At 36.7% G+C, this 27,366-nt stretch overlaps 1 protein-coding gene across 1 annotated transcript in view; it reads right to left on the reverse strand.

Annotated features, from left to right (window-relative positions):
- Positions 1–655: 655 nt before the first annotated feature.
- KPNA3 (karyopherin subunit alpha 3) overlaps positions 656–27,366 on the reverse strand; it is a 103,149-nt gene continuing 76,438 nt past the window's right edge. Inside the window, exons 10-17 of the mRNA XM_058686075.1 lie at positions 26,029–26,073; positions 11,951–12,082; positions 10,624–10,752; positions 8,192–8,296; positions 8,024–8,095; positions 7,710–7,872; positions 5,758–5,852; positions 656–4,037 (exon numbers count right to left, since the gene is read on the reverse strand). Of these exons, the coding sequence (XP_058542058.1) occupies positions 3,939–4,037; positions 5,758–5,852; positions 7,710–7,872; positions 8,024–8,095; positions 8,192–8,296; positions 10,624–10,752; positions 11,951–12,082; positions 26,029–26,073 (840 nt within the window). The 3' untranslated portion in view covers positions 656–3,938. The remainder of the gene's footprint in view (positions 4,038–5,757; positions 5,853–7,709; positions 7,873–8,023; positions 8,096–8,191; positions 8,297–10,623; positions 10,753–11,950; positions 12,083–26,028; positions 26,074–27,366) is intronic.

A 27,366-nucleotide genomic window follows, 5' to 3' on the forward strand; every position in this document is an offset into this window, starting at 1 on the left:
GCGGCCATTCCTGGAGGCACTTTTGGTTGTCATGACTGGGTAGTATAGAGGTACTTAGTGGGTAGAGCCTAAAGATGCTGGTAAACATCCTGTAACGCACAGGACAGCCCCCAATACAGCATTAGCCAACCTACGATGTCAATACTGCAGGGTTTGAGAAACCCTAATTTAGGTCAAAGTGAGTGAGTGAGGGGTTTCATGGGCAAATAAGGAGGCTAAGGAGGTGAATAGGCTACATTCTCACGTCCCTTTTCCCAAACACTTCCTTTCAGTATAGTACTGAGCGCCATCTATACATCTAGGTAGATAAACACATACACCCCTATTGCGATATAGACGTTTTTGAGAATCATTCTACCACTGATTTTTAGCTATGTAACGAAGTACAAAATTTATACAAAGAGTTCCTCTAGACATACGAGTGGTGGGTTACACAGAGCACTCGCTGGGTTATAGACCTTAAGACTTACAGCCTAATGTACAGAAATTATATTTCCTTTCTCCGAATAGATGAAGATCCCCCAGTACAACTAGCGTCAACAAAAATTCATAACCATCACTGTAAGACAACTGACATTCATGAATTTTCACTTGCAATAATTAAATGATGAATCCCCGAAAAAGGACAACTGTTCTGAAGGAAATCTTGGCACGGTTACATAGAAGTACTATCACATTTATTTACTTGTACACTGACTTCTTTCAAAAATAATTTGAAGTGGCATTATACTAAAGTAAAAATATTTGTATACTCAAAAGTTCGGTTGCTCTTTTTTTGTTCTTTTAATTAATCCAAGATTTCACTTAGAGCCACCACCTTGATCTCACAGGTTAAATTTTTCCAGTTTACTTCAATTACTATCTTCCACAGTTACTTGTTTTCAAGGATTAGACAGGCCATAAAGTGTGATTTTGTCGTTGTGGTTTCACGAGAGTCACAAGCACACCATTTTCTCACCAGGCCTTTCTAAGTCATGGTATTTGAACCTGAGGTATGCGCAGAGAACGCCACAGGACGATGATGAAAGCAGAGGCTCGAGGGACGCCAAGCACTGCCGGGGACACCAGAAGCCAGGCAGAGACAAAGAGGGGCCTCCCAGGAGCCCACAGACACAGCGCGTCGCGTCGCACCCGGCAGCTTGATTTCCGACTTCCGGCCTCTGAAACCGTGCAACCATAGGTTTCTGTTGTTTTAAGCCACCTGTTCTGCTGTACCGTGTGGAAGCTCTGGAAATTAATAAAGATTTAGGTATTTCTTATTTGTCATAAAATACTCTTAAATCGAGCACTGCTATTGTCCTAGTTTGTTAGAGTGGAAGAGAGATATTAAAATACAACGAAAGAGTAATTCATGATTTGCCTCCACTGTGGTTGATGTTTGAAAAATAGTTCCAAATTTAAATTTAACCACGCAGAAAACAAAACTAGGAAATTAAGAAACTTTTAGAAATAAGTTCTTCAATGTTTTATCGGATTTGATAGCAGCTTTTTTTTATTGGTTACAAAACCTAAGCCCATATACAAAATTAGGAACACATTTAGATGCCTCTTTTGAAAGAACGTTTTAGTCTTTTTTAACTGAGTTTAAAAAAAATAAAAACAATGCAATTTTCAACACTGTTCTGAAAACTTAAAAGTGCAGCAATATACTTAGTTTCCTTTGTCTAAGAAATGGTGCAATTCCAATTCCAAACTGATAAGGTCACAACAAATTGAATCAAGCAAATGCATACATATGTCTGCACTACTTGATGCTAATGTTCACTTATGTTAGTTTGCACTTAAAACACAAGAGGAAATCGGAATCGGCACAGTAGAGGCCTGATTTAATCTCAATGTGTGCAAAATTTAAAAGGTAACTGTCAGTAAGTAGGATGGAGAGTCCAGAAGAAACTAAACCAGGAGGGGTACAATTCACAATATCAAGAAGATTTGGACTTTAAGGGTTTCACTGAAGTTTGTGACCTTAATTGGCTTTGACTTTGTTATTCCTACTTTTAGTGAACACCACACAGTTTCAAAAATTTAGACTACAGTGTCTGAACAGGATGCAGTTACCATATGAAGCTTTAACTCAAAATTTGGATAAAGAAAAAAAGGCACAATGAACTTCAACTCAATTTTATGTGCACAAGAGTTGAAAAATCTGAGCCACCTTAAAGAGAAATTGATTCTAAAATTTATAAAACCTATAAATAATCAGAGGCCAAACCACTATATTAAAACAGATTCTCTAGCAAGTAAAAATCTTGCAGTTTAAACATACGCTTGTATCCATTTTGGATACAAGACAAAACTCACTCTTTAAAGTGGCTCCACCTTGGCAGATACATGTATTTGTAATGAATGCACACCTGCTATGTGTTGTTTATCAGTGAAAACACCCCAGCTGATTCACAAAGCTCTGATGGCATCGGTCTCATCTTCATCACAGTAAATACACCCCCATCGGATAACTACGTTAGTTTAGATTTTCTATCCCTTCACATCAACGCATTGGGAAATTATACCCAGTAAACAACAGCAACAAAACCATTTCTGTGACAGCACAAATCATTCAGTTTAAACATTTTCAAATCCATATTCTTTCATTAATAACTGGGTCAGATGACAATTTACCAAAAGCAATGACTTTACATAGTAATACCAGATTTTGCTTCAAGATCACTGCAAATCAGGTTTATGTCAAATAACTGCAGATTATTCCTCTACACAGATCCTTGACTGAATCTTTTAATATGTGAATATGCTTTTAGAGTAGGATCTGAATTAACTTTCCCAATACTCAAAGAATGAAGTTGTATAACACTTCTAAATAGTTGCTGGTTTGTTGCCAACCACATTATCAAAAGCACTGGTTACTAAGTAAAAAATATTTTAAGACTAAATTACAGTAAACATGAAGGCTCCACAGTTTAAACCCAATATAAATCAACCATATCCAATTATCAATTTAAAACAAAAAATATTAACTCCTGAAAGCTGAAAGCAAGATTTTTTTTTTTTTTTTTTTTAAACATCACCAATCGGTACGTTAGACCTTTGCTTTTTGTTGTTGTTTTTTATTTGTTTTTTCTTTGTAGTCAGGGACTCTTGCTTTCAACTTAAACAGAAGTTCAAGTCCATAACAGGTTGCAGCTCAGGTAAAATACCATGCACAGCATTTGATTACTTCAAAACAGCAGGAACACACAGGCTGAAGTGAGTGGTCAAATAGGGCTTGCTGTTCTCAAAAATTAGGTATAATGGCGAAAGCATTACCATCCATAGCGAAAGTTCTTCCTCCAACCCTGGCTTCTGAGGCAGATAATAAACACATCAATTACTGGTAGATGAAGCACAGTTTTTTAAAACTTAACTGTTTAATCGATAACCAAGTTTCTTTTTTTAAGTTCCTTTTTTTGTGTGTCAGTTCCACCAATGAAAATCATTTGGCTTGTACTTTAAAATCTATTCTTCCACATAAAGAATATGAAAATATGTTTGTGGAGGACAATGATGGAGGCTCAGATCAGACTGCACCTCTTTAAAGTCTTCCAACGTGTATATGCATCATACCGAAGTGTCTTGATCCACAGCGCACCATTTTCCAAAGGAGTATCAAGTGGGCAGCTGACATGCCACCACTATGGAATATTCTAAACTGGAACTGCAGTTGTCAGCGTGTGGCACCAGGGAACAGGGAAAAATAGGGTAGTCGAGATTGTTAAGGAGAATTCTAAAACAGTTTAGGAAATCATGCATATGCATTTACAGTCCATGTGATAGTAACTTTTGGCAACTGCAAAGTGACTGAGACATGGCTTGCTTTTAGAAGCATCAAAACGAAGAGGCATGTGTGTTTTGGAGCCTTTTGTTGTTGTTCTTCTTCTTGTCATTTGGTAGCCATCTGGTGGTGCTTCGTATTGAATTGGGGAAGATGCTGCACTCAACTGAACTTAAAAATTAAATTCTTTTGTTTGAAGGTTGGCTGTTGGGTCAAAATTGTAAGTACCTCCTTGTGTTGCTTCAGGAATCAGGCTAGGATCTTCATCAATCTATAAAAAGCAAAACAAAAAAAAGGCCTTTGTTAAGATACTACTTGTTATGATATAAGCAGAACTTACTTCTTACGAGAGAATTCTGTACGGATGTTGTAATCGTTCTATATGATGTTTTAATCGATAAAATAAGTAAATCAGTAACATTAGAAACTTAACAATTTAATTAAACTGAACACACATTTCAAAATTGTTTTAAGTTCTTTTCTTTTTTTTTTTTTTAACCCCCTCCCCTGTCCCTGCCTCATTCTTAAGTTTCTGTATCTGTAGATTTATTTTACCTATTTGAATACACGTACTTTCTTTCGTTTTGTGATGTTTATTTTGAGAGAGAGATCACGTGTGTGGATGAGCTGTGGAGGGGCAGAGAGGGAAGAGAAAGAATCCCAAGCAGGCTCCGCACTGTCAGCACAGAGCTTGATGTGGGGCTTGAACTCACGAACCATGAGATCATGACCTGAGCCAAAATCAAGAGTTGGCTGCCCAACTGACTGAGCTACCCAGGTGCCCCTGAACACACATCATTTCTGTAACTGCAGTTGACCCTTGAACAACACGAGCTAGGGGCACCAACCCCCCACCCCCTGCAGAGTCAAAAATCTGAGTACAACTTCTGACTCCCAAAAACTTTACTAGTAACTTACCATTGACTGGAAGCCTTACCAATTACATAAACAGTTGATTAGCACATATTTTGTATGTCATACGTATTATATACTATATTATTACAATGAAGTAAGCTAGAGAAATGAAAATGTTACTAAGAAAATCATAAGGAAGAGAAAATACATTTATAGTACTATACTGTATTGAAAAAAATCTGCATATAAGTGGACCCATGTGGTTCAAACCCTTGTTCAAGAGTCAACTGTACTATTTTTTCCCATTTAACAGATTACAAATATAACAAAAAGTGGGTTTTTGTTTGTTTGTTTGTTTGTTTATTTATTTATTAAGTAATCTCTATACCCAATGTGGGGCTCAAACTCCTAAGCCCAAGATCAAGAGTCACATGCTTTACACCGACTAAGCCAGCCAGGTACCCCTCAAAGAACTGTTTTTACATTTTTTACCTTATAATGAAGTTTCAAACATAGTATTTAAAAACACTGATTGAGGGGTGCTTGGGTGGCTCAGTAGGTTAAGCATCCAACTCTCAATTTTGGTTCAGGTCATGGTCTCACAAATTTGCAAGACTAAGATCCGTTGGGATTCTCTCTCTCTCCCCCTCCCCTGCTCTCTCAAAATAAAAAAACTTAAAAAAAAAAAATAAAAGAAAAAAATAAAAGAAACTGATTGATGGAAAACAATCATTAATTTTTTAAAATTTAGATTATTAAAAATAAGTGGAAAATGCCACCTCAAAAGTATCTGATAGAAATAGAGAAGTGTCTGGGTGGCTCGGTTGGTTGAGCAACCAACTCTAGATTTCAGCTCAGGTCATGATCTCACGGTTCATCAGTTCAAGCCCTGCACTGGGCTCTGCGCATCGGATGGTGCAGAGCCTGCTTGGGATTCTCTGTGTCCCACTCTCTCTCTGCCCCTCCTCAGTTTGCGCATGTGCTCACATTCTCTCTCTCTCAAAAATAAACAAAAAAAACAACCAAATACAGTATATACTTGTCCTATTAATGATAAAAAAAATTCTTAGTGAACTTAACAGTATATGTAGGTTTTAACGTACATGTAGGCATACCATACTTTAATGGATACTTACATCATCACCAGAGAAATATTGATCTATGATTTCAAATGCTAATTTATATATGTCTTCATTTTCATGTTGCTGTAAAACTTCGATTTTCTCCAAACCTGATAAAAACAAAAAATCAAATAATCAAGTGGACATGAATAAAAACTGTGTTCATTCTAGCCATGGAAAATCCTAAAGAACTCACAACACCCTCCCACCACACCCCGAAAATGACAGTTTGTCTAAAATACAGATAAAACTCTGAGCTGCTCTGATTGGAGGACCAGCATCCCACTAATTTCTTCCTCTCTAGAAACCCTTGACCCCAAGGATTATCTGGTATCTGAGGCAGACAGTTTAAAAAACACCTAAATACTCCATCTGACAGATGAGGAAGCTATCGTATAGAGATGTAAAGGGGTTTATTTTAGGTTGAGTGGCAAGTTAGTGACAGAACTTGAACTGAGATCTCCCCAGGCTGCTTTAGTGGAATCATACTATCTCATATAGTAATTTTTATCTTTCCTTTTGTTTTCAAAATGCTATTACTTTTATATAACAAGAAAAACATGCTTTCAGAAACTTCATGATTAACTGATATAAATAGAAGACAAAGCTTTAAATTTTGAAATAATTTCTTTGAAGAAAAAAACAAAGAGGGTGCTTATATCGTATAGCCACAATGAAATTGAAAAATAAGTTTTCAGAACTGTAGAATGTCTTCATTTACATTCCCAATATATTTACTCCATGCATCAGATGCACAAGTCTATAAATTTAAATCCTTAACAATATTCTTCCTTGAAATATCTTTTTAGCTAGGTTATTTTGAAATAGTTGCATTTTTTTTCCTTTTAACAGCAATATAAAAAATCAGAAAAATGGGAATATAAGTGTCACAGATAATGGATGTAAAGTTCTTTACAAAATTATAAAATACTAAGTAAACGTGTATCCTAATTGTGAGTATACTTCCCAGAGACCGAAGCAACTATATTGATTAAAGCTGAAGAATAACAATTCTGCAGCTCAAACTTTCTGGGGTAAGTTCTGAATTAGACTACAATGCTAATTTCAAATTATCTCAAAATATCTTAAAACCAGAATGAGCAGTGAATTAAGAGTATGAAGATCTACTTCCATGGCCATAGACAAAACTTAACATCTCTAGGATAATTTCTTCTTGTTATTAAGAAGATACTTCCAGTCTGAATATTTTATGATGTGACTACATTTACTTTCTCTTAAAAAAAAAAAAAAATGAAAGGGGTAATATTACTATACATAATAGTCAATAAAATATACAAAATAAAACATGACAATAGAATAAATTAAGGTTTGGGCAACTTAGTACATATTGAACAGGTATCCTTAAAATATGCCTCATATATCATTATCAGAGAAATATTTAATATTTCAAATAAGTTTTTTCATTAAAATTTCAAAGTAACTTCTGTGGTAATAACTTCAGCAGACAGCTCTAGCAATCACAAGACTGAAATACCTAGATGACTCCAAAATCATTAACCAATGATTTTGGTTCCAAAATGGAATAGTATTTCACAAAGTAAGGTCTATAGAATCACGTATCAGGTATAATGTGAAGAAAGTGTTTCACTGTCAAGGATTCTAAGAAATTCTGGATTAAATAAAGCTTATAACTTTCTCTATCATAGCAGTTCCCAAGCTTTTGCTCTCGCGCACTGTGACTTCGAGAGGAGTGTTCATGTTACCTAAAAAGCAATGTGACCCTCTGGGAAGGTCACAGAATGACCTTCACAACCAGTTTTCCCCAAGTATGGACTGATGCCTGCTGGAAAACCCTCGTGTAATGCTAACTGGTGAATACAGGACAGCAGCATACTTTGATGATGGAGCAGTGTTTCCTGACAGTTTTCTTTCTACTTAGTTGCCTTGAAAGGAACTGATCTTTCAGCATTCCACTGATCAACTATTTTTCTTCAATGCACTCTTACCTCCACATTCTTCTATTATTTCAGCTATTGTGCTTGCTTCATCACCAGCCATGATCAGAATGTTTTTCAGACCATCTAGAACCACCTGAACAACTTGAGAATCTTTTACAGACAGTAAATTACAGAATGGTGGTATTACATTCTGCTGTACAAGGTACTCAACCTAGGCAACAAGAGAAAAATGTTTATTTATATAATTATCTTTTACCCAAAAAGAACACACTACAGGGCTTATGAACAACCAGCAGCTCCTAAACATAAAAGAGTAGTGTACTTTCCAACATTAACAATCCTAACAGTTTTTCCAAACTTACTTGATCTTTTCTGCCACTTATCGTTAAGTTGCTAATTGCCCAGGCAGCTTCTTTTTGTGTTCCAAAGTCTCCCTGAAGGTTAAAAAAGAAATGATTGTATGAATTCTTTATTAAAAAATCTTGGTTATAATATGTTAATGTACACGATAAACTCACAATATGACTGACCTTAGCAAGCTGATGAATAATCATAGGAATTAACCCGGCGTCTATTACAGCTTGAACTTGTTGCTGGTTGCCTGCTGTTATGTTGGAAAGGAACCATACTGCTTCCTATAATTGAACAAAATACAGCGTACCTTTGTTTGAAAGATTAGTTTTAATGCATTTATATTTTTATTTTTATGTAGTTTACATAAACTATAACAAAATCACTTGAGTTGCATTAGGGAAATGCATCTAAAAAGCAATGAGATGGCACAGAATGTCTCATTTTAAACACGTTATAAGGAAACTTCCATCCATAACATGTGGGCCCACTAACCTTGCATTGATCCATCCAATAAAATATATGCCTACATCACCCAGGAACTACTTTATTTTATTTATTTTTTAATGTTTATTTATTTATTTTGAGAGTGAGAATCCCAAGCAGGCTCTGTGCTGTCAGCACACAGCCCAACACGGGGCTTGGTCATACAAACTGTGAGATCATAACTTGAGCCAAAATCAAGAGTCAGGTCCTTAATCAAGCCACCCAGATGTCCCTAGGCACCATTGTAGACAATGGTAATATAGCAGTGAACAAAACAGACAAAAAAAGCTTTACTCATGCAGCTTACATTTTTTGGTGCTTAAGCTCCCTCTAAAAGATAATGATATAAATAAATAAGAGACTCAATTTCCTAAAAGTTTGTTAAAACTACTTCTACGAAAGGAGAATTGCTTTCCTGTAAAAATATTTACTTGCAAGATATATTTAGAAATTAAGTGTCCAATTAGTCTGGGATGGGTTTATATAAAAAATTTTACTGTATCCTTTAAGGATTTACAAGTCACAAACACGCAGGTCTACTGGAGTTTTAGGGTCAAGTGCTGTCTCTTCTTCCTCTTTTACAGTGAAAAGAGTTAACTGTAAATTTATTTTGCCCAATTGCGGGAAGAGGTTAACAGCTGGTAAGTCAGTGTTCACTCTACCATTCTTACAAATTTCTTGTAGGTTTGAAACATTTTAAACTAATATGCTGAGGGAATAAACCCAGCAGTTTGATAGTAGTTTGATTCTACCTTGAGGGTCCCATGATGATCCCAAGTCCAAATAACACAAATGCTCAAGGTGAAAAACTTCTAAGGAGACTAAATGGCTGCTGAGGCTGAGTAAACATCTATGTGAACCCTTTGTCCCCCATGATACCTTCACTCAGAGCATATTGATCACATGCCAGAACTTCTCTACACCCACTTCTGTCCAGCTTCCTCACTTCTCAGCTCTGTTTCCAATTATGGAATACATTTAGCTATAAAAATCCCAAATTATTGAAATTTCTACAGTAAAAATAACTGGCCCAGAGGCTAAAAGACTCTGGCTTCTTTCCCTTCATTGGAGCAAATGCATTCATAAAATGCACTTTTTCCACAACATACTTTTCTGTAACAATCCAACTGTCAAATTATAGTCGAGCAACTATATAAATACAGCTATGACAGAGAAGAAATGATCAGTTCTGCTGGTTTGGGGGATGGTGGCATTTCAGGCAGATAAAACTACATTAAACTAAATGCGAATCAAATCCATGAGACATCATTTCACACCTACTAGAGTGGCTATAATAATTTAAAAAAAGGAACTGGAACCCTCATACAGTGCTTGTGGGAACGTAAAGTGGTACAGCCACTATGGAAAACAATTTGGCAGCTCCTCAAACAGCTAAACACAGAATTACCATATGACTGGGCAGTTCTACTCCTAGATATATGCCCAAAGGAACTGAAAGCAGGGACTCAAATAGACATCTGCATGCCGATGTTCACTGCAACATTATTCACAACAGCCAACCAGTAGAAAAACTCCAAGTGTCCACCAACAAATGACTGGATAAACAAAATGTGGTATATATGTACTATGGAATATTTATTCAGCTATAAAAAGAAATGAAGTTCTGACACATGCTCCAACATGGATGAACCTTAAATATTGTATGCAATGTGAAATAAGGCAGATACAAAGAGACTGAAGCACTTAAGTATATTTAACAATTAATAATAAGTTTGTATCTAAAGTTGAAATTTTAAAAAAGTCTTTTTTGATCCTTCAATTTAGGCACTGCATCTTTTGGTCCAATCTAATTTCATAGGGAGATTAAATTATGATCTGTTTATAAAAGATACCAGCCATCCAGCGAGAGATTTTGTATGGATGCTCACTTCATGGCTACTAATTTACCGATCCTTGCTACTGCCCAATTTATTTAAATAAAAAACACTGGTTATAACAAAATAACACTTGTAACAAAGTAACTGCAGAGGTGATCTGAAATAATTCTCATCATAACTACAGTGCTTGTGAAGAAAATTATGATCAAACAAACAGCAGCAGAAAACAAGGGGACAGTTTATACAGACAGAAAGAAATGCACCAATGAGGCTATTATGTGCCTTACCTTATTTATCTTCTCTTTGGGGTGTGATAAGAGATTGGGGAAGTGTGACAGGACATCACAGTTGAGAACAACCTGGGTCTGCTCATCGGTGCCAGTCACTATGTTGCCAACTGCTCTGAGTGCTGCTGTCTGGGGTGGGGATAAAATACTTTCTATACATTTATTTGTTTATGAGGAAACTGACTCTATATTTTTCATAATCCTGAGAAAACGTAAAAATCCAAGGGGTGAATGATTAGCACTTACTGTATTCTTAGGCAAAGTACTATGTAGAACTGAGAGGCAATTTTGAATTTTAAACAATAGTCATAAAAAATGGAGCTACACAAAAAAATGTGTGAAAAACTATCGAAAAAATTTTTCAAAAAATTAAAAAAAAAGAAAAATTAACAGGTAAAGGTTCATTTTAACAGCAGCTATTTCTAATCTATTACTAAATGAGTAGCACAGAAATATTTTTTTAAATTTTTTTTTTTCAACGTTTTTTGTTTATTTTTGGGACAGAGAGAGACAGAGCACGAACGGGGGAGGGGCAGAGAGAGAGGGAGACACAGAATCGGAAACAGGCTCCAGGCTCCGAGCCATCAGCCCAGAGCCTGACGCGGGGCTCGAACTCACGGACCGCGAGATCGTGGCCTGGCTGAAGTCGGACGCTTAACCGACTGCGCCACCCAGGTGCCCCGCACAGAAATATTTTAATAAAGGCCTGGAATGGGCACACATTTCCATCTAGAAAGTCACTTTGGTAGAAGTGGAATAAACATCTATCAGCCACCCACACCTAACTAAAGTGAGGAGAAATGAGAGAGGAAAAAAATGCAGTTAGGATGCTGTTCTAATTATTTGGACAGAAAAAAAAGAGTCTTGAACTAAATCAGTGGCTCTAGATACTTAAGGAGTAGACAGATTCATAAGCTATATAATAAGAGTTAACACAACTTTGTAATGGAGGGGAAAAGAAAGGAGGAATCAAGGTTTGAAGCTTGGACCATGTGGTCTACTGAAAGGAGAGGAGCAGGTTTGTGGAGCAGATTTGTGGAAGAACACGATACACTTTTTGTCTGGTTAAAATGGCAATAGAATGCTTTAAAGGAGTTCTCAGAGGAGACGTCTAAGGGCTCAAGGACAACTGGGTACTAGGAGTCTGAAACTGTGAAGAATCTGGGTGAGATAAAGATTTGGAGACCAACAAAATCAGGTTCAGTAAAACAGAGGAGAAATATGGAAGATATGTACATATTGACCGAACTGAACCCTGGTTGTTCAAGTTAACAGGTTATAGCAAACACAATTTTAAACAAGTTAGAAAAAATTTTTAAATACTTACTTGGACTTTCACTTCCTGGTGGCTCAAAAGGGGCACAAGAAATGGCACAACCCCTGAATCAATAACCATCTGTATCTGCTCATTACCTCCATCTGTCAGGTATGACAGAGCCCAAACAGTATCTACGAGAATCTACAGGAAGTAAAAAAGAATTACAATTCAGTTATTTTTTTGAATGCTTAAAATACATAACTCAGAGGTGGTAACGTAAAAAGTAATTAAACTATGTTTTAGCTTGGTGGCAAAAGTATCTGCTTACTTGATAAATCTACTAAGCAGCAGAGTACTCTCTCAATGCCTACCTCAGATCAATCACTCTTTACAAAAATGAGACATGGAAGTGTGAGACAACTTCTACCCCAACTTATGCATTTATATATCAGATAGATGAATTTAAAAACAGGCAGAAAAGTTGTTCTCTCTGCCCCGCAAACTGAGTACCTAATAATCACAAGGAAACACTTTATATACAGAACAAGACCATATACCAAGCTGCTTCAAGTCTAGAAGAGCCCAAAAAGATCACCTGTCTATACCAGTGTTTTTCATACATGTTTAGCAATATAATTACTTGTTTAGGCTATTAAAATAAACAGATAAAAGAATTAAGTTGGCATTTTAACCTTAGGAAATTATTTGCAAAGCCCTTGAAAAAGGTCCCCAAATGAAGAGCACAGAACATAAACCATGACCCATAGCCATCTGATTTTGCAAATAACAAAAAACAAAAGACTCAGGTTTATTGACTCTCTCAAAGTCAAAGAGGTTATATGTAAGCATAGATCTTATCTCATGTGAAATCCAGAGATGTTTCTTACTAAGGTATGCAAATTAAAGACATTCTGTTGCTTTTAAAATAATGCCACCAGGGGCACCTGGATGGCTCAGGTGGTTATGCATCCAGCTCAATTTCTGATCCCCAGGGTCGTGAGATCAAGCCCTGAGTAGGGCTCTGCACTGAGCATGGAGCCTGCTTAAGATTCTCTCTCTCCCCTCCCCTGTCCTCCCCCACCCCACACCCTCCACCACTCACACTCATACTCTAAAATAAAAACTAAAAATAAAATAATGCCATCTGAATTAAGTCCATCTACATATCTTTCAAGAAGTATAGAGATCAATAAAAAGAGAAAATAAAACCACATTTAACCCACACCTTTAGCATTACTAGAAGTCAGGGACTACACATTTCAAATTACCTGTAAGAAGAGAAAAAATTAAAGTCTAGCTTTTGTCTGGACCTCCTCCTGCCCCAGGCCTGTGTAAGATTTCAAAGAAGAGGAGTGGTAAGGAGAGTTAAGTGTTTAAAACTACCCCATATTAGTGGGACAGAGACCATGTAGCCCCAAAAGCCTACAATATATACTATCTGTCCTTTTCAGAAAAAGCTGCTGACACCTTCTTCATTAGATGACGAGCTTCATTCAACTAAGAGATGCTTGAGGAAATAGATCATTACAGATCACAAACAAAAGTGGAAGTAAGAGTAGAACAAAAATTTATAAATGGTATTTATCCTGAAAAAACAGAAATACTGCAACTTCAAGAATGGGACAGAAGGAAGCTGTGCATGAGAGCTGAGCCCACCTACCATTCCACCCCAGCACTAAGGCCTCCCTACTAAAGGGTATCTGCAGATGTGGTGTGTGTGAACAAAGCCTGTCTACTACCCAGTGTGGCAGTAGCAGGTAACAAGACTTAAAATAGAAATTGTAGTCACATAACAGAACACCCAAAATGTGCAGGCTTACAAATGAAAACAACTTGTCATACCAGGAACATCTCAAACTCAAAAGGGAAAAGACAGTCAACAGATGTCAATGCTGAGATGACAGAGATATTGAAATTCTCTGACAAAGATTTTAAAGTAACTATCATAAAAATACTTCAGCAAACAATTGTGAACATATTTAAAACAACTAAATATAGGAAATCTCAGCAAAGAAACACAACATAAAGAAGAACCAAACAAATTTTTAAAAAAAGTTTCTGTTTATTTTGAGAGAAAAGAGAGAAAGTACGAGCAGGGGAGGACAGAAAAAGAGGAGAGAGTGAGAATCCCAAGCAGGCTCTGCCTCTCTAGTGCAGAGCCCAACATGAGGTTCAAACTCCCGAGATCATGACTTGAGCCACAGTCAGACTTAACCAACTGATCCACCCGCGTGTGCCCCGAACAGAACATTTTAAACTAAAAAATTCAGTAATCCAAATTTAAAACTCACTGGAAATACTCCCTAGTAAAATGGAGAAAGAAAAAAACAATCAACAAATCCAAAGATCAATACAAATCATCCAATTTGGATAACAGGAAAATAAACATCAAAAAAGATTGCAAAGAGGGGGCTCCTGGGTGGCTCAGTCAGCTAAGCCTAAGCATCTGAGTCTTTGTTTCAGCTCAGGTCATGATCTCAGGGGTGGTCGGGTGGTCACTGTGGAATCGAGTCCAGCGTCAGCCTCTCTGTCTCTGCCCTTCCCCCAGTAGTGCTCTGTCTTTCTCAAAATAAATAAATATTTAAAAAAAGATTGCACAAAACCAATTGAGATACCACCTCACACCAGTCACAGTGGTTAAAATTTACAACTCAGGAAACAACAGACGTTGGCGAGGATGCGGAGAAAGGGGAACCCCCTTGCACTGTTGGTGGGAATGCAAACTGGTGCAGCTGCTCTGGAAAACATTATAGAGGTTCCTCAAAAAATTAAAAATAGAACTACCCTATGACCCAGCAATAGTACTACTAGGAATTTATCCAAAGGATACAGGAGTGCTGATTCACAGGGGCCCATGTACCCAAATGTTTATAGCAGTACTTTCAACAACAAATCATGGAAAGAGCCCATATGTCCATCAACTGATGAATGGATAAAGAAGATGCAGTTTATATAGACAATGGAATACTACTTGGCAATGAGAAAGAATGAAATCTTGCCATTTGCAACAGTGTGAATGGAAATGGAGGGTATTATGCTAAGTGAAATATGTCAGTCAAAGAAAGACAAGTATCATATGTTTTCACTCATGTGGAACTTGAGAAACTTAACAGAAGACCATGGGGGAAGGGAGGGAGAAAAAACAGTTTCAAACAGAGAGGGAGGCAAACCATAAGAGACTCTTTAATACAGAAAACAAACCATAAAGGTCGATGGTGGGGGAGAGGGAAAAACGGGTGATGGGCATTGAGGAGGGCACCTGTTGGGATGAGCACTAGGTGTTGTATGTAATCAGTGAATCACGGGAATTGATTCCTGAAACCAAGAGCATAATGTATATACTCTATGTTAGTTAACTTGACGATAATGTAAATAAAAAAAAAAATCACAGGGGTGCATGGGTGGCTCAGTTGGTTAAGAATCCGACTTCAGTTCAGGTCATGATCTCGCAGTCTGTGAGTTTGAGCCCCATGTTGGGCTCTGTGCTGACAGCTCAGAGCCTGGAGCCTGTTTCAGATTCTGTGTCTCCCTCTCTCTGATCCTCCCCCGTTCATGCTCTGTCTCTCTCTGTCTCAAAAATAAATGTTAAAAAAAATTTTTAAAAATCACAAAGAAATACAGAGAGTTTCAGAGATCTGTAGAACAATAACAGAAGATCTAACATTTCTGTCATCAGAGTCGCAGAAGGAGAGTGAAGCTGAAAAAATATTTTAAGAAATAATGGCAGAAAATATCCTAAATTTGGCAAAAGACATGAGCCTAAAGATTCAAAAATGGGAGGATGAGGCAAGACAAAAGAGAAAACAGAATAAGCTCATCAATTATTGTATAGGTATTAGATACTAGTCAAAAAATACTATCTGCCAAACCAGATAGTAAAAGAAAAGGGCATTATAAAAGGCATAAATAAAAAGGTAATATTAGAACAAAATGAACCTTCTTAAATAACAAAATAAATGAAAAAAAAGCACACCAAATAAAAAACACACACAAAATATACAAAATGTGACTGAGCTAAAACCAAACATATCAAACAATGTGAACAAGCTTAACTCACCTATAAACCAGAAAAATGTTCTTAAATTGGCTCCCAAAACAGAACCCAACTCTCTGCTGTATACGAGAGACACATCTAAAATTAAGTAATTCAAAAAGGCTAAAAATTAAAAGAATGAACTAAGGTACACCAAGTAAACATTCAGAAAACAGAGACTATAATCCTGTTAGTAGACCAGAACTTAGGCTAAAAAGCATTACAAAGAACAAATAATGCTGCTTTATAAAGCTAAATCCTACAATTTACAGTAAAGACTGTTATAAAATCTACCCACCAAATAACGCTGCAAACACAATTACAAAGCAGAAACTAAAAGGATGCGAGACAAAAATATAAAAATAAACGAGTAATGTATTTTCACACACGACAGATTTTCAGTATGAGAGAAGTAGATAAAAAATGAGGACACAGATCTTATGAATATATATTGAAATTTATACCTTGCTAATAGATAATATAACTTGCATATGGAGCATAAAAATCATGTTAGGTCCAAAGAAAACATCAATAAATTACATAAAGCAGAAATACTATAAAACTATTCCAATACAAAAAGTTAGATAGACATTAATAAAATAAAAACCAAAAAGACTTCTGTTATGGAAATTTAAGAGCCATATAACAAACAACTCTTGGATGAAAGAGAAAATACCAAAAAAACTAAATTTTGAAAAAATTACAAGGAAAACACCACATACTAGAAAATAATGGATGTATGTAAAGCAGCGATCAAAGGAAACTTCATATTCCTACAAATTTACACAACACAACTAAAAGGATGCAAATAAATAAATCCCAAATCAAGAGCTAGAAAAAGAACAGTAAATAGTACATGGAAGTAGAGTTGAAATCTAGATGAAATGAGCAACTTCTTAGGGCAATAGTTAATAAAAACTGATCTCAGAAGACACAGAGAGCTTAAGCAAGTCAATTTCCATAGCAAAGATAGAGAAAATTATCAAGGAACTAACCTCACAAAGTACCAAGACCCAAAAATTTCAAGGGCAAAACTACCAAATCTTCAAAGATGGGAGAGCCCCAATGCTATATATATTGTTTCAGAGCATAAAAAATAAAGGAAGCACAATGTTAATCCCTAAACTTTAAAAAAGCAATAAAAATATAATATTAATACCTAATAAAGATAGCATAAAGTAAAACCACAGACCCAGTATCACTTATGTGAATACTGGTACAAAAATTCTCAATAAAACATTAGCGAATACGATCCAATACTACACTAAGAAAACAATATATGATAATCAAGTGGAATTATTTAAGAAATACAAAGAAGGTTCAATTTTAGAAATATCATTTAGATGTTAGATTAATAGATTTAAGAAAAATCCTGATTATCTCCACAGTCACTGAAAAATTAAACACCCATTCTTAAATTTTTATTTAATGTTTATTTTTGAGAGAGAGAGAAGAGAGACTACGCATGTACATGTGAGTGGGGGAGGGGTAGAGAGAGAGCTGGAGAATCTGAAGCAGGCTCCAGGTTCTGAGCTCAAAGTGGGGCTCAAACTCACGAAGTGTGAGATCATGACCTGAGCCGAAGTCAGTCGCCCAACCGACTGAGCCACGCAGGTGCCCCTAAACACTCATTCTTGATGTCAACACTCAAAATAGGATTTTATGGATATTTCCTTAACATAATAAAAAATTTATTAACTCAGGAAAAGGATTTAGATTCAACAAAAGATTGATAAATCTGATTACGTAAAAAATAAGTCTGCATGGCAAAATGTATCAAAGACAAAAGACAAATTAGGAGAATATCTGAAATAATGTATCACAAAGAGCTAATATCCTTAATATATACAGAACTTTTAAAACCTAAGAGAAAAAGACCAAAAATCTGATAGAAAAGCAGGCAATAAATACAAACAGGCTACTTACAAAGATATAAAAATGGCCCTTATATATACAACATAATGTCCAACTTCACTAATTAAAAAAAAGAAAGAAAGAAACAAGTGCAAATTAGGGGCACCTGGGTGGCTCAGCTGGTTAAGCATCCAACTTCAGCTCAGGTCACGATCTCACATTTTGTGAGTTTGGGCCCCACATTAAGCTCTGTGCTGATAGCTCAAAACCTGGAGCCTGCTCAAAACCTGGAGCCTGCTTCAGATTCCCTGTCTCCCTCTCTCTCTGCACCTCCCCTGCACCCATTCTGTCTGTCTGTCTCTCAAAAATAAGCATTAAAAATTTTTTTTAAAAAAAGAAATGCAAATTAAAACTGACATACATGGGAATGCAAGCTGGTGCAGCCACTCTGGAAAACAGTATGGAGGTTCCTCAAAAAACTAAAAATAGAACTACCCTACGACCCAGCAATTGCTCTACTAGGCATTTATCCAAGGGATACAGGTGTGCTGTTTCGAAGGGACACATGCACCCCCATGTTTATAGCAGCACTATCAACAATAGCCGAAGTATGGAAAGAGCCTAAATGTCCATCAACTGATGAATGGATAAAGAAATTGTGGTTTATATACGCAATGGAGTACTACATGGCAATGAAAAAGAACGAAATATGGCCTTTTGTAGCAACGTGGATGGAACTGGAGAGTGTGATGCTAAGTGAAATAAGCCATACAGAGAAAGACAGATACCATATGGTTTCACTCTTATGTGGATCCTGAGAAACTTAACAGAAACCCATGGGGGAGGGGAAGGGGAAAAAAAAGGGTTAGAGCAGGAGACAGCCAAAGCATAAGAGACTCTTAAAAACTGAGAACAAACTGAGGGTTGATGGGGGGTGGGAGGGAGATGAGGGTGAGTGACGGGTATTGAAGAGGGCATCTTTTGGGATGAGCACTGGGTGTTGTATGGAAACCAATTCGACAATAAATTTCATCTATTAAAAAAAAAATAGCCAAAGTATGGAAAGAGCCCAAATGTCCATCGAGGGATGAATGGATAAAGAAGATGTGGTGTGTATGTATATATTGTGGTGTGTATGTATATATATATATATATATATATATATATATACATACACACACACACACACACACACACATATATACACACACACAATGGAGTATTACTCGGCAATCAAAAAGAATGAAATCTTGCCACCTGCAACTACGTGGATGGAACTGGAGGGTATTACACTAAGTGAAATTAGAGAAAGACAAAAATCATATGACTTCACTCATGAGGACTTTAAGAGACAAAACAGATGAATGTAAGGGAAGGGAAACAAAAATAATATAAAAACAGAGAGGGGGACAAAACATATTTTTCTTAAATATGGAGAACAAACTGAAGGTTACTGGAGGGGTTGTGGGAGGGGGGATGGGCTAAATGGGTAAGGGGCACTAAGATATCTACTCCTGAAATCATTGTTGCACTATATGCTAACTAATTTGGATGTAAATTTTAAAAAATAAAAAATAATTAAAAAAAAACCTGACATACAGTTTTTTTACCCATCAGATAGGCAAAATTTTTTAATGTGATAACATATGCTATTGGCAAGGCTATGGAGAAAGTCACTTTCATATGGGTGCTGCTGGAAATATAAAATGGCACAGTCTCTAAGACAAGGAGTTTGGGCAGTATATAAGAAAATTACAATGCATTCATTCTTTGGCCTAGCAATCCTGCTTCTAGGGATTTACTCAAGGGTATTCCAATAATATGAAAATACACAAGAATATTTACTGCTACATTATTTATATTTGAAAATTCAGGAAACAGCCTAAATACCTATCCATAATAGTGTGTCTGAATAAACCATGTTCACAAAACAGTACTAGTTGAGTTGGCCTGTGTTTTAGGAGGCTGCTAAATAAAATGTAACCTCCCCCCCCCCCCCCACCTCATGTGGCACCCACTACTAGCAGAAAACCACCTTTTTCTACTATACAGAGGTTTAGAAAAATGAAATATTTAAAGCTTCGAAGCTGAGGTCAGTGAATAATTTTCAGTGGATCTCCATGACAGTATCTTAAAAACTGGTGGGTTCAGCTAAGTCTTAGGCCTCCTGAAACTGCAGGCTCTAGTCTCTCTTTAATTTTGTTTAGGAATATACTGGTTCTTCACCGAAAATTTCATTTGAAAAAAGCTCTAAAAACTTTTAAACTCATAGCACACGATTATCAGGCCACTCACTCTAGCTTCTTCTGTTTTCATCAAAATTTGCAATAAATGTTAAAAAAAAAATTTGCTTTTCTCATCTCCATTATCAGGCTAACAGCTGCTCTATGTCTCTGATGTTTATAATTTTACCTTTTGTTAACTCTTCCCATTTGAACTGCTTCTGCTCTTTTATACCTTCTCCTTCTGCTATTCTTTTATTCTTTTTTCTTGGGTTTCCCCTTTTCTTGATTTCTATGTCAGGCTACCTGGATCTTACAGCTATTAATAGTCAATGAGTGTACTCTTTTCCTTCTAGCTAATAATCTGATTAATGATGCTCCAACAAAGTCTTCAGCAACCCTGGTCTACTTTAATTATTTTCCACTATTCATTTCTGTTTTTCTCTGCTACAAAGCTTTAAAAGTTTTTTACTTCAGCCAATATTTCAGGTACTTAAAGACTTCCAGGAAAGCTCATCTCTAGACACACAACAGAAAGCACAAATGCACCCATGCAAAAGACTGACAACTCTACATGGTTAATGTTTTGAAGAAACAGAAACAATCTTCTTGAAAACTAGTATATGAGTCAAAGGGCAATCTCTTGCAACACAAAGTCTTCCAACAAGACTATGTTCAGCTCAAAGACCTTCAATGGTCTCCACTCCAATAAATGTGCTAACAAATCATGTCCTGCTAGGTACTGTTACTAAAAATGCTATTAACATGTATAGCATTTCCTAGAAGATTAGACATCTGTGGAATATCTATGAAATGTCAACTTGACACATGCTTCAGAGACAACTAGAGCTGAGTCGAGTTACAAGAATATACTTACATTTAATCCTTATATGCAATAAAGGGTAACTTAGGAGGCCCGAGGTACTCATATTCTATACGTTCCAAAGAAAGGACTGGCCCTTGATCAGCAACTTTGAGATAACCTCTGAGTTCTTGGATTATACTGCCTAATGATGTTGTGTACCTCAGATCTTGGGCAAATAAATAGCTATGTAACAATTTGATTTTATGTGAGTACCTCTTTTAGTTTGCTTGAGGTTGTGGGACACACTTGTATCAGTTTGACCTCCGGAAGAGGGTGAAGCCTGAGGTAAGGGCCATCATGCGGGATGTCCATGCCTTTGGGACTGACTCCCAATAAATACCTGCACACCAAAGTTCAGGAGGTTCCTGGTTAGCAGTATTTCATGTGTTCATATGTGTCACACATGACTGCTGGGAAAATAAAGCACTGTCCTTATAACTCTACTGGGAGAGAATAACTGGAAGCTTGCATCTGGTTTCTCCCAAACTCTGCCCTCTGTGCCTTTTGCCTTTGTTGATTTTAATCTTGTGAAATAATAGGAAATATGTATTTATATACACATATATATGTGTATATATATACATATACATATACATATACACACACACACACGCATATATATATGATATGAACACACACACACACACACATATATATGATATGAGTAGCGTATTTATATATAGGTGTCTGTCTGTGATTCCTGGCACAGAAGTCCTAAAACCCGGTAGTTTTTAAAGTGGTAAGAGTGCTAGGAGCTTCTCTTGTTCTAGTATTTGCCTTTGACCCTGTCCCTAACATAGAGCTCCTAAACTCTTATAAGCTCCTAAGTGGTAAGAGCACTAGAAACATCTTTTGTTCTACTGAGGCGACTCTGGGTGGGTGCTGGTTGCCAGAAAGACCAAGCCCTAATCAGAAGTTTTGGAGTTTTCAACTCCATGCCTCATCCTCCGGAGAGGGGAGAAGGGCTGGAAATAGAGTTAATAATTGATCATGCCTACATGAGGAAACCTCCATAAAAATTCCAATAGGACAGAGTTCAGTGAGCTTCCAGGTAGGTAAAAATGTCCCCACCAGAAGGGTGGTGGACCCTACCTCCACGAGGACAGAGCTCCTACCCTCAGGGCCCTCCTAGACCTTGCCCTATGTATCTCTTTATCTGGCTGTTCATCTGTATCCTTTATCATCTCCTTTAATAAACTGGCAATTAAAGTGTTACCCTGGCTTCTGTGAGCCACTTTGACAAATTTATCTAATTGAACCCAAGGAAGGGGACTTGTCGGAACTTCCAATCTATAGCCAGCCGTCATAAGCACAGGTGATAACCTGGGCTTGCAACTGGCATCTGAAGGGTGCGTGTGTTGGGGTCATCTGGAAGAACTGAGCACTTAACCTGGGACCTGACACTCTCTCCAGATAGACCATGTCACATTCAAATTAAATTGCAGGAAACCCATTTGGTGTCAGAGACTTGCCTGTTGTTGTGGGGAAAACTCCCACACATCTGCTGACCGGAAGTGTCAAGAAGTAAAGTGTTCTGTGTGAGTAATAAAGGAGACACACAGAAGATAAACACAGGGCCAGGAAGAACTAAGTCGTTCCCTATGTAGGAAGGAAAGAACTGAGTTTTTCCTAAATGGATCTGTATCCTTTTGTGGTAATAAACTATAAGCATAACCGCTTTTCAGTGATTCTTTCCGGAGATTCACTGAGCCTGAGGGTGGTCTCTGGGATCCCTGACACACTTATCATCAAGTGTCACTAACAATCAAGTCTCTACACATAACCCATCTGCTACAACTGATTAATTTTATTTGTACTAGCAGTAAAATAAGCTAGATTTATATCAAATGTTAGGTAACACTAAAAATTGTCTAGGCATGTCAAGCCATGGACAACTTCAAAAAGGGCAGGAAAACCAAATGCTACAGAATCACTGCAACTGCAAATTAACTTTAAGAAGCATAATAGCCAGAAAGCAATAAACACAGACTAACCTGAATCAGTCCAGATTTCTTCTGTAGTCCTAAGGGTCAATATTTAGCTTTTCTTCTAATGTCCACACCCCAACCCAGCTTCTCCAGCATTCTCACTAATAAATTAAGTCATTCTGGCTGTTTCATTCCTCTGCCTGCTACTATTCTTGTTTTCTGTTGTGCCCTATACCCTAAAACCCAAATTAGAAAGCTGGATATTATCCCTGACTTCCTCTTTTCTTACCACCCACATCAAACCCAGCAAGTTATCATCGAAAAAATTTTCAAGTCTTCTCTTGTCTTCCTAATGTCTGAGCTCTAACACTGGTGCTAATTTTCTGTCATCCATACTACAAAATCACCATTGATTTGTCTTTCCAACCTTACTTTCCCCTTAACTCTACACTCCACTTAATGGTATGAATCATCAATCCAGAACACAAATTAGACCATTATTCTTTGGTCTGCCATCAGCTACATAAAAAGGATATATGGCTCTTAAGGTGGTATACAAGATGCTGTGTGATCCAGAAACTGCTAGATTTCTGCCATATTTCCCCCCAATCTTTGCTTTCTAGCTTATTCTTCGATCTCTCTAGTTTTAACAACTCCTTTCCTGGCTCTTTTTCTCTTGCTGCCATTGCTTGAATGCAGAGAGTTTCTTAGAATTCAATTTTTAGCCCCTTTTCCATATTTTCATGAATCCCTTAAATACGGACAGATCTCAAATCTGTGTTGCGTTTTCCTACTTGGACTACTGCTAAGGATAAACAACATGGTTCAAGTAAACCAGAAGCAACGTGTCTGCCCCACAATAAACGCATTGCCTTCCTCTACCAGTCTCATCCTTTCGCTTTTTATTCCTTCTGATGGTTATGGCATTATTATCCGTGAGGTTGCTAAATTAGAAAACAAAGTAGTTTTTACTTTTCCTTCACTCTGATCCTTTCCTCTCGAAGTCCTACTTATTTCATCTCTTAACGCTCAAATTTCCCCTCTCTTAGCCATTACTGTCTCTAGTTCAGGCCTTCATCAACTTCTTTAGACTTACTATGATAGCAAAATAGGCCTACATAACATTCATACCTTCCCCAGTCCAAACCCGGCATAACTTTTCTAAGTTATTTGACCATAACAGATATAAGCACATCATTTCTGTTTAAAAATCTTCAAGGACTCAAAAAAAAAAAAAAAAAAAATTTAAGGCACGCCTGGGTGGTTCAGTCGGGTGGGCGTCCAACTTTGGCTCAGGTCATGTTCTCATGGTTTGTGGTTCAAGCCCCACATTGGGCTCTGTGCTGACAGCTCAGAGCCTGGAGCCTGCTTCAGATTCTGTGTCTCCCTCTCTCTCTGCCCCTCCCCTGTTCATGCTCTGTCTCTCTCTGTCTCAAAAATAAATAAAGGTTAAAAAAAAAAAAAATCTTCAAGGACTCTGCACTGATTACAAGATAAAGTCAAAACTCCTTAACACAGGATTCAAAACCCTGCAACTTAACTCCCCAGCAAATGTGCTGGGTTATTAATTACCTGTGTTCTCCAAACGTCCTAAGTATTCTCTTGAGTCTTTAATATTTTTCTCCTCATATACCTGAAATGACTTTTCAACTTGACAAAATACTACTCATTTTCCATCTGTATATCATTAGACAGATTACTTAGATATCTGCCTCCTACCACATTTGTAAGAGAGAGAAGTTTCACTTAATTTTTATGATATTTTGGACTATGTCACAAATGGACAGTTACTTTAGTTGCAAAAGTATTCCATCCTAAGAGCTTAAAGTTCTAAAATGAACTAGAGAAATGTGGTGCAACATTAGCATAGATGTATCTTCTTCACCCCAATGACAAATTACACACATAATTCTGGCATACACACATTCATATTATGTATGTATGTAAACAAACACAGAATTATAAAAACACAAACATGTAACAAATCAGAAAGAGATCTTAGCTGAAACAAGAGATGTCAAATCGATGCTAGATGAACACTAGAATCAATACCAGATTCATTGAAATTTATTCATTATATTACCCCATGGAAGAGTAACATTTTGCATTACTACATTAGGGAGAGTTTTCAGATTATCTAATAAAAAAACCTGCCAGAATATATACAGGAAATTCTTAAGTAAATCTCAGTAATGACCAAATCATCTAAAAATACCTTTGCATTTAAAATTATACTTGATATCCTTCAATACTATACCTCCAAAGGTTTGGGTCTTCAACACTGTACCTCCAACGGTCTCCTGGGAGACAGTGTGGTTTCACAGAAACCACACAAGATCTGCCATCAGAAGATCTCAGTTGTGTATATCAACTTTGATCCTTATTAGCCCTGCAACTTTGGATAAGTCACTTAATCTTTCCCTGAGGCCCAGTTTTTTACTCAGTAAAATGGTGACAATATCTATTCTATTATAAGATTAAACGAAGGGCGCCTGGGTAGCTCAGTGGGTTAAAGGTCTGACTCTTGGATTTCAGCTCAGGGCATGATCTCATGGTCTGTGGGATCGAGCCCCATGTCAAGCTCTGTGCTAACAGTGAGGAGCCTGCTTGGGATTCTCTCTCTTCCTCTCTCTGCCCCTCCCTGGCTCACGCTCTCTAAATAAATAAATAGACAAACAAACATTAACAAAAACAAAACAAAAAGAACCAAATGAGATTTAAAGAAATATGGAGGTGCTCTCTAAATTTTTTTAAATGTTTATTTATTGTTGAGAGAGAGCGCAAGTGGGGGAGGGGCAGAGAGAGAGGGACACACAGAATTTGAAGCAGGCTCCAGGCTCTGAGCTGTCAGCACAGAGCCTGCTGCAGGGTTCAAACTCACAAACTGCAAGACCATGACCTGAGCCGAAGTCAGACGCTCAACCGACTAAGCCACCTAGGCACCCCATGAAGGTGCTTTCTAAAGATTTTACCTCTTTATAAATACTGATACTTTAAAATACACTGATAATACAGATACATTACACATGCGAATCTTCTCCAAAGTTAGCATTATTGCTGTCTGGATGATTTAAGATATGAATTTAATATAACCTTAACCCTGTTTCTGAAAAATAGTTACACATTGTGGAAGCTTCACAAGTTAATAAAATATATGCTGACACTTACAAAAGTCTAAAAAAATAAATAACCTTTCCAGTTCCATCAAGAACAAAATCCCAAATCTAAGCTTCTGCTTTACTTACATTTATATCCGTATGGTATATGAGGACACATAATGCTGGCAAAATCTGAGGAAAGAAGATAAACAATAAATAACACAGAGTTGATGAATATGTCTTTGTAAAAATGAATAACTGATACAAAAAACAATAAATACTATTTGCAGAACAAGAAAAGACAACGTTAAATTTGCTTGAATCTCTATTAGGAAAATGAAAATCTGATAAATTCAATCTGAAAAACCTAAAACATTCTTCAGATATCTGATTAAAACTTCCAAATAAACCTGGCAGAGATTAATGTACCTTAAAAGAAAAAACAGTTGTCTTCAGTAACTTTCTTTATGACATATAATGTCAAGTGGAAAGAATGGAGATGAAACTATGCAGTATAGCTCTCTAAAAAAAAATCTACTTTTTAAGGATTTTATTTTTAAGTAATCTCTATACCCAATGTGGGGCTCAAACTTACAACCCCAAGATGAAGAGTTGCATGCTCCACCGACTCAGCCAGCCAGGCACGCCTAAAGAAAGCTATTCTGAAAACTGTCGTCTCACTTACCTGCCTATGTTTAATAAGCTACTTGAGTCAAATTAAAGTTTCTGGCTCCAGATTTAGTCAAGAAAATAACGACCAGTACAAAGTATACAGTTTGTTGAATTCGGGCCTTACAGATCCTTTTTTTTTTTTTTTTTTAATCTGAGAGGGAAGAGGTAGAATCACACTAAGTACCCTTTCCATAACAGCAAAACGCAGTAGAAGCTGGTGAAAGATATCAATTATAAAGATTCAGAGTTAACATTTTTTGACACAGTTAAGTGATTAAAGGCTGCATAGAATTTTTGAAAACTTAAAATATTCAGATTCATTTATAGATTAAATGTAAATTAAAAATTTTCTACTTTGTTTTAATTAATAAATTTAATACAAAGCATGTCACACATTTAAGAACACTAATTTTATCAGAAATCTAGGGAAATTTCAATTGGATTTAATGTAAATTCATTCAAGAACATATGAATTTAAGTACACCAGGTTTTATCTGCAGCGATCCTTTAATTTTTTTAGCAGTAAACCAACAATGCAATGTAGTAACAAAATTTCTGAGATTTGATTTTCTCCTTTTGTATTTTTCTTTTTGAAAGTTTGTTTCCTTTTCGTGAAAACGGTCATTAAAAAATAAGAATTAGGGTGGACTAATATTCTTTCAGGTGCCATAAGATACTCAACTTCCATTTCACAGGAGTCAAAAATTAAATATGATATGTTACTTAAAAAATCTCATACCTGCAATGAAATCAGTATATGCATTATTTCATTCCCTGTGCATGAAACTCTAAAGCATAACATAGGGAAAATAT

The sequence above is a fragment of the Neofelis nebulosa genome, chromosome 1 (assembly GCF_028018385.1).
Source record: "Neofelis nebulosa isolate mNeoNeb1 chromosome 1, mNeoNeb1.pri, whole genome shotgun sequence".
Classification (NCBI taxonomy): Eukaryota; Metazoa; Chordata; class Mammalia; order Carnivora; family Felidae; genus Neofelis; species Neofelis nebulosa.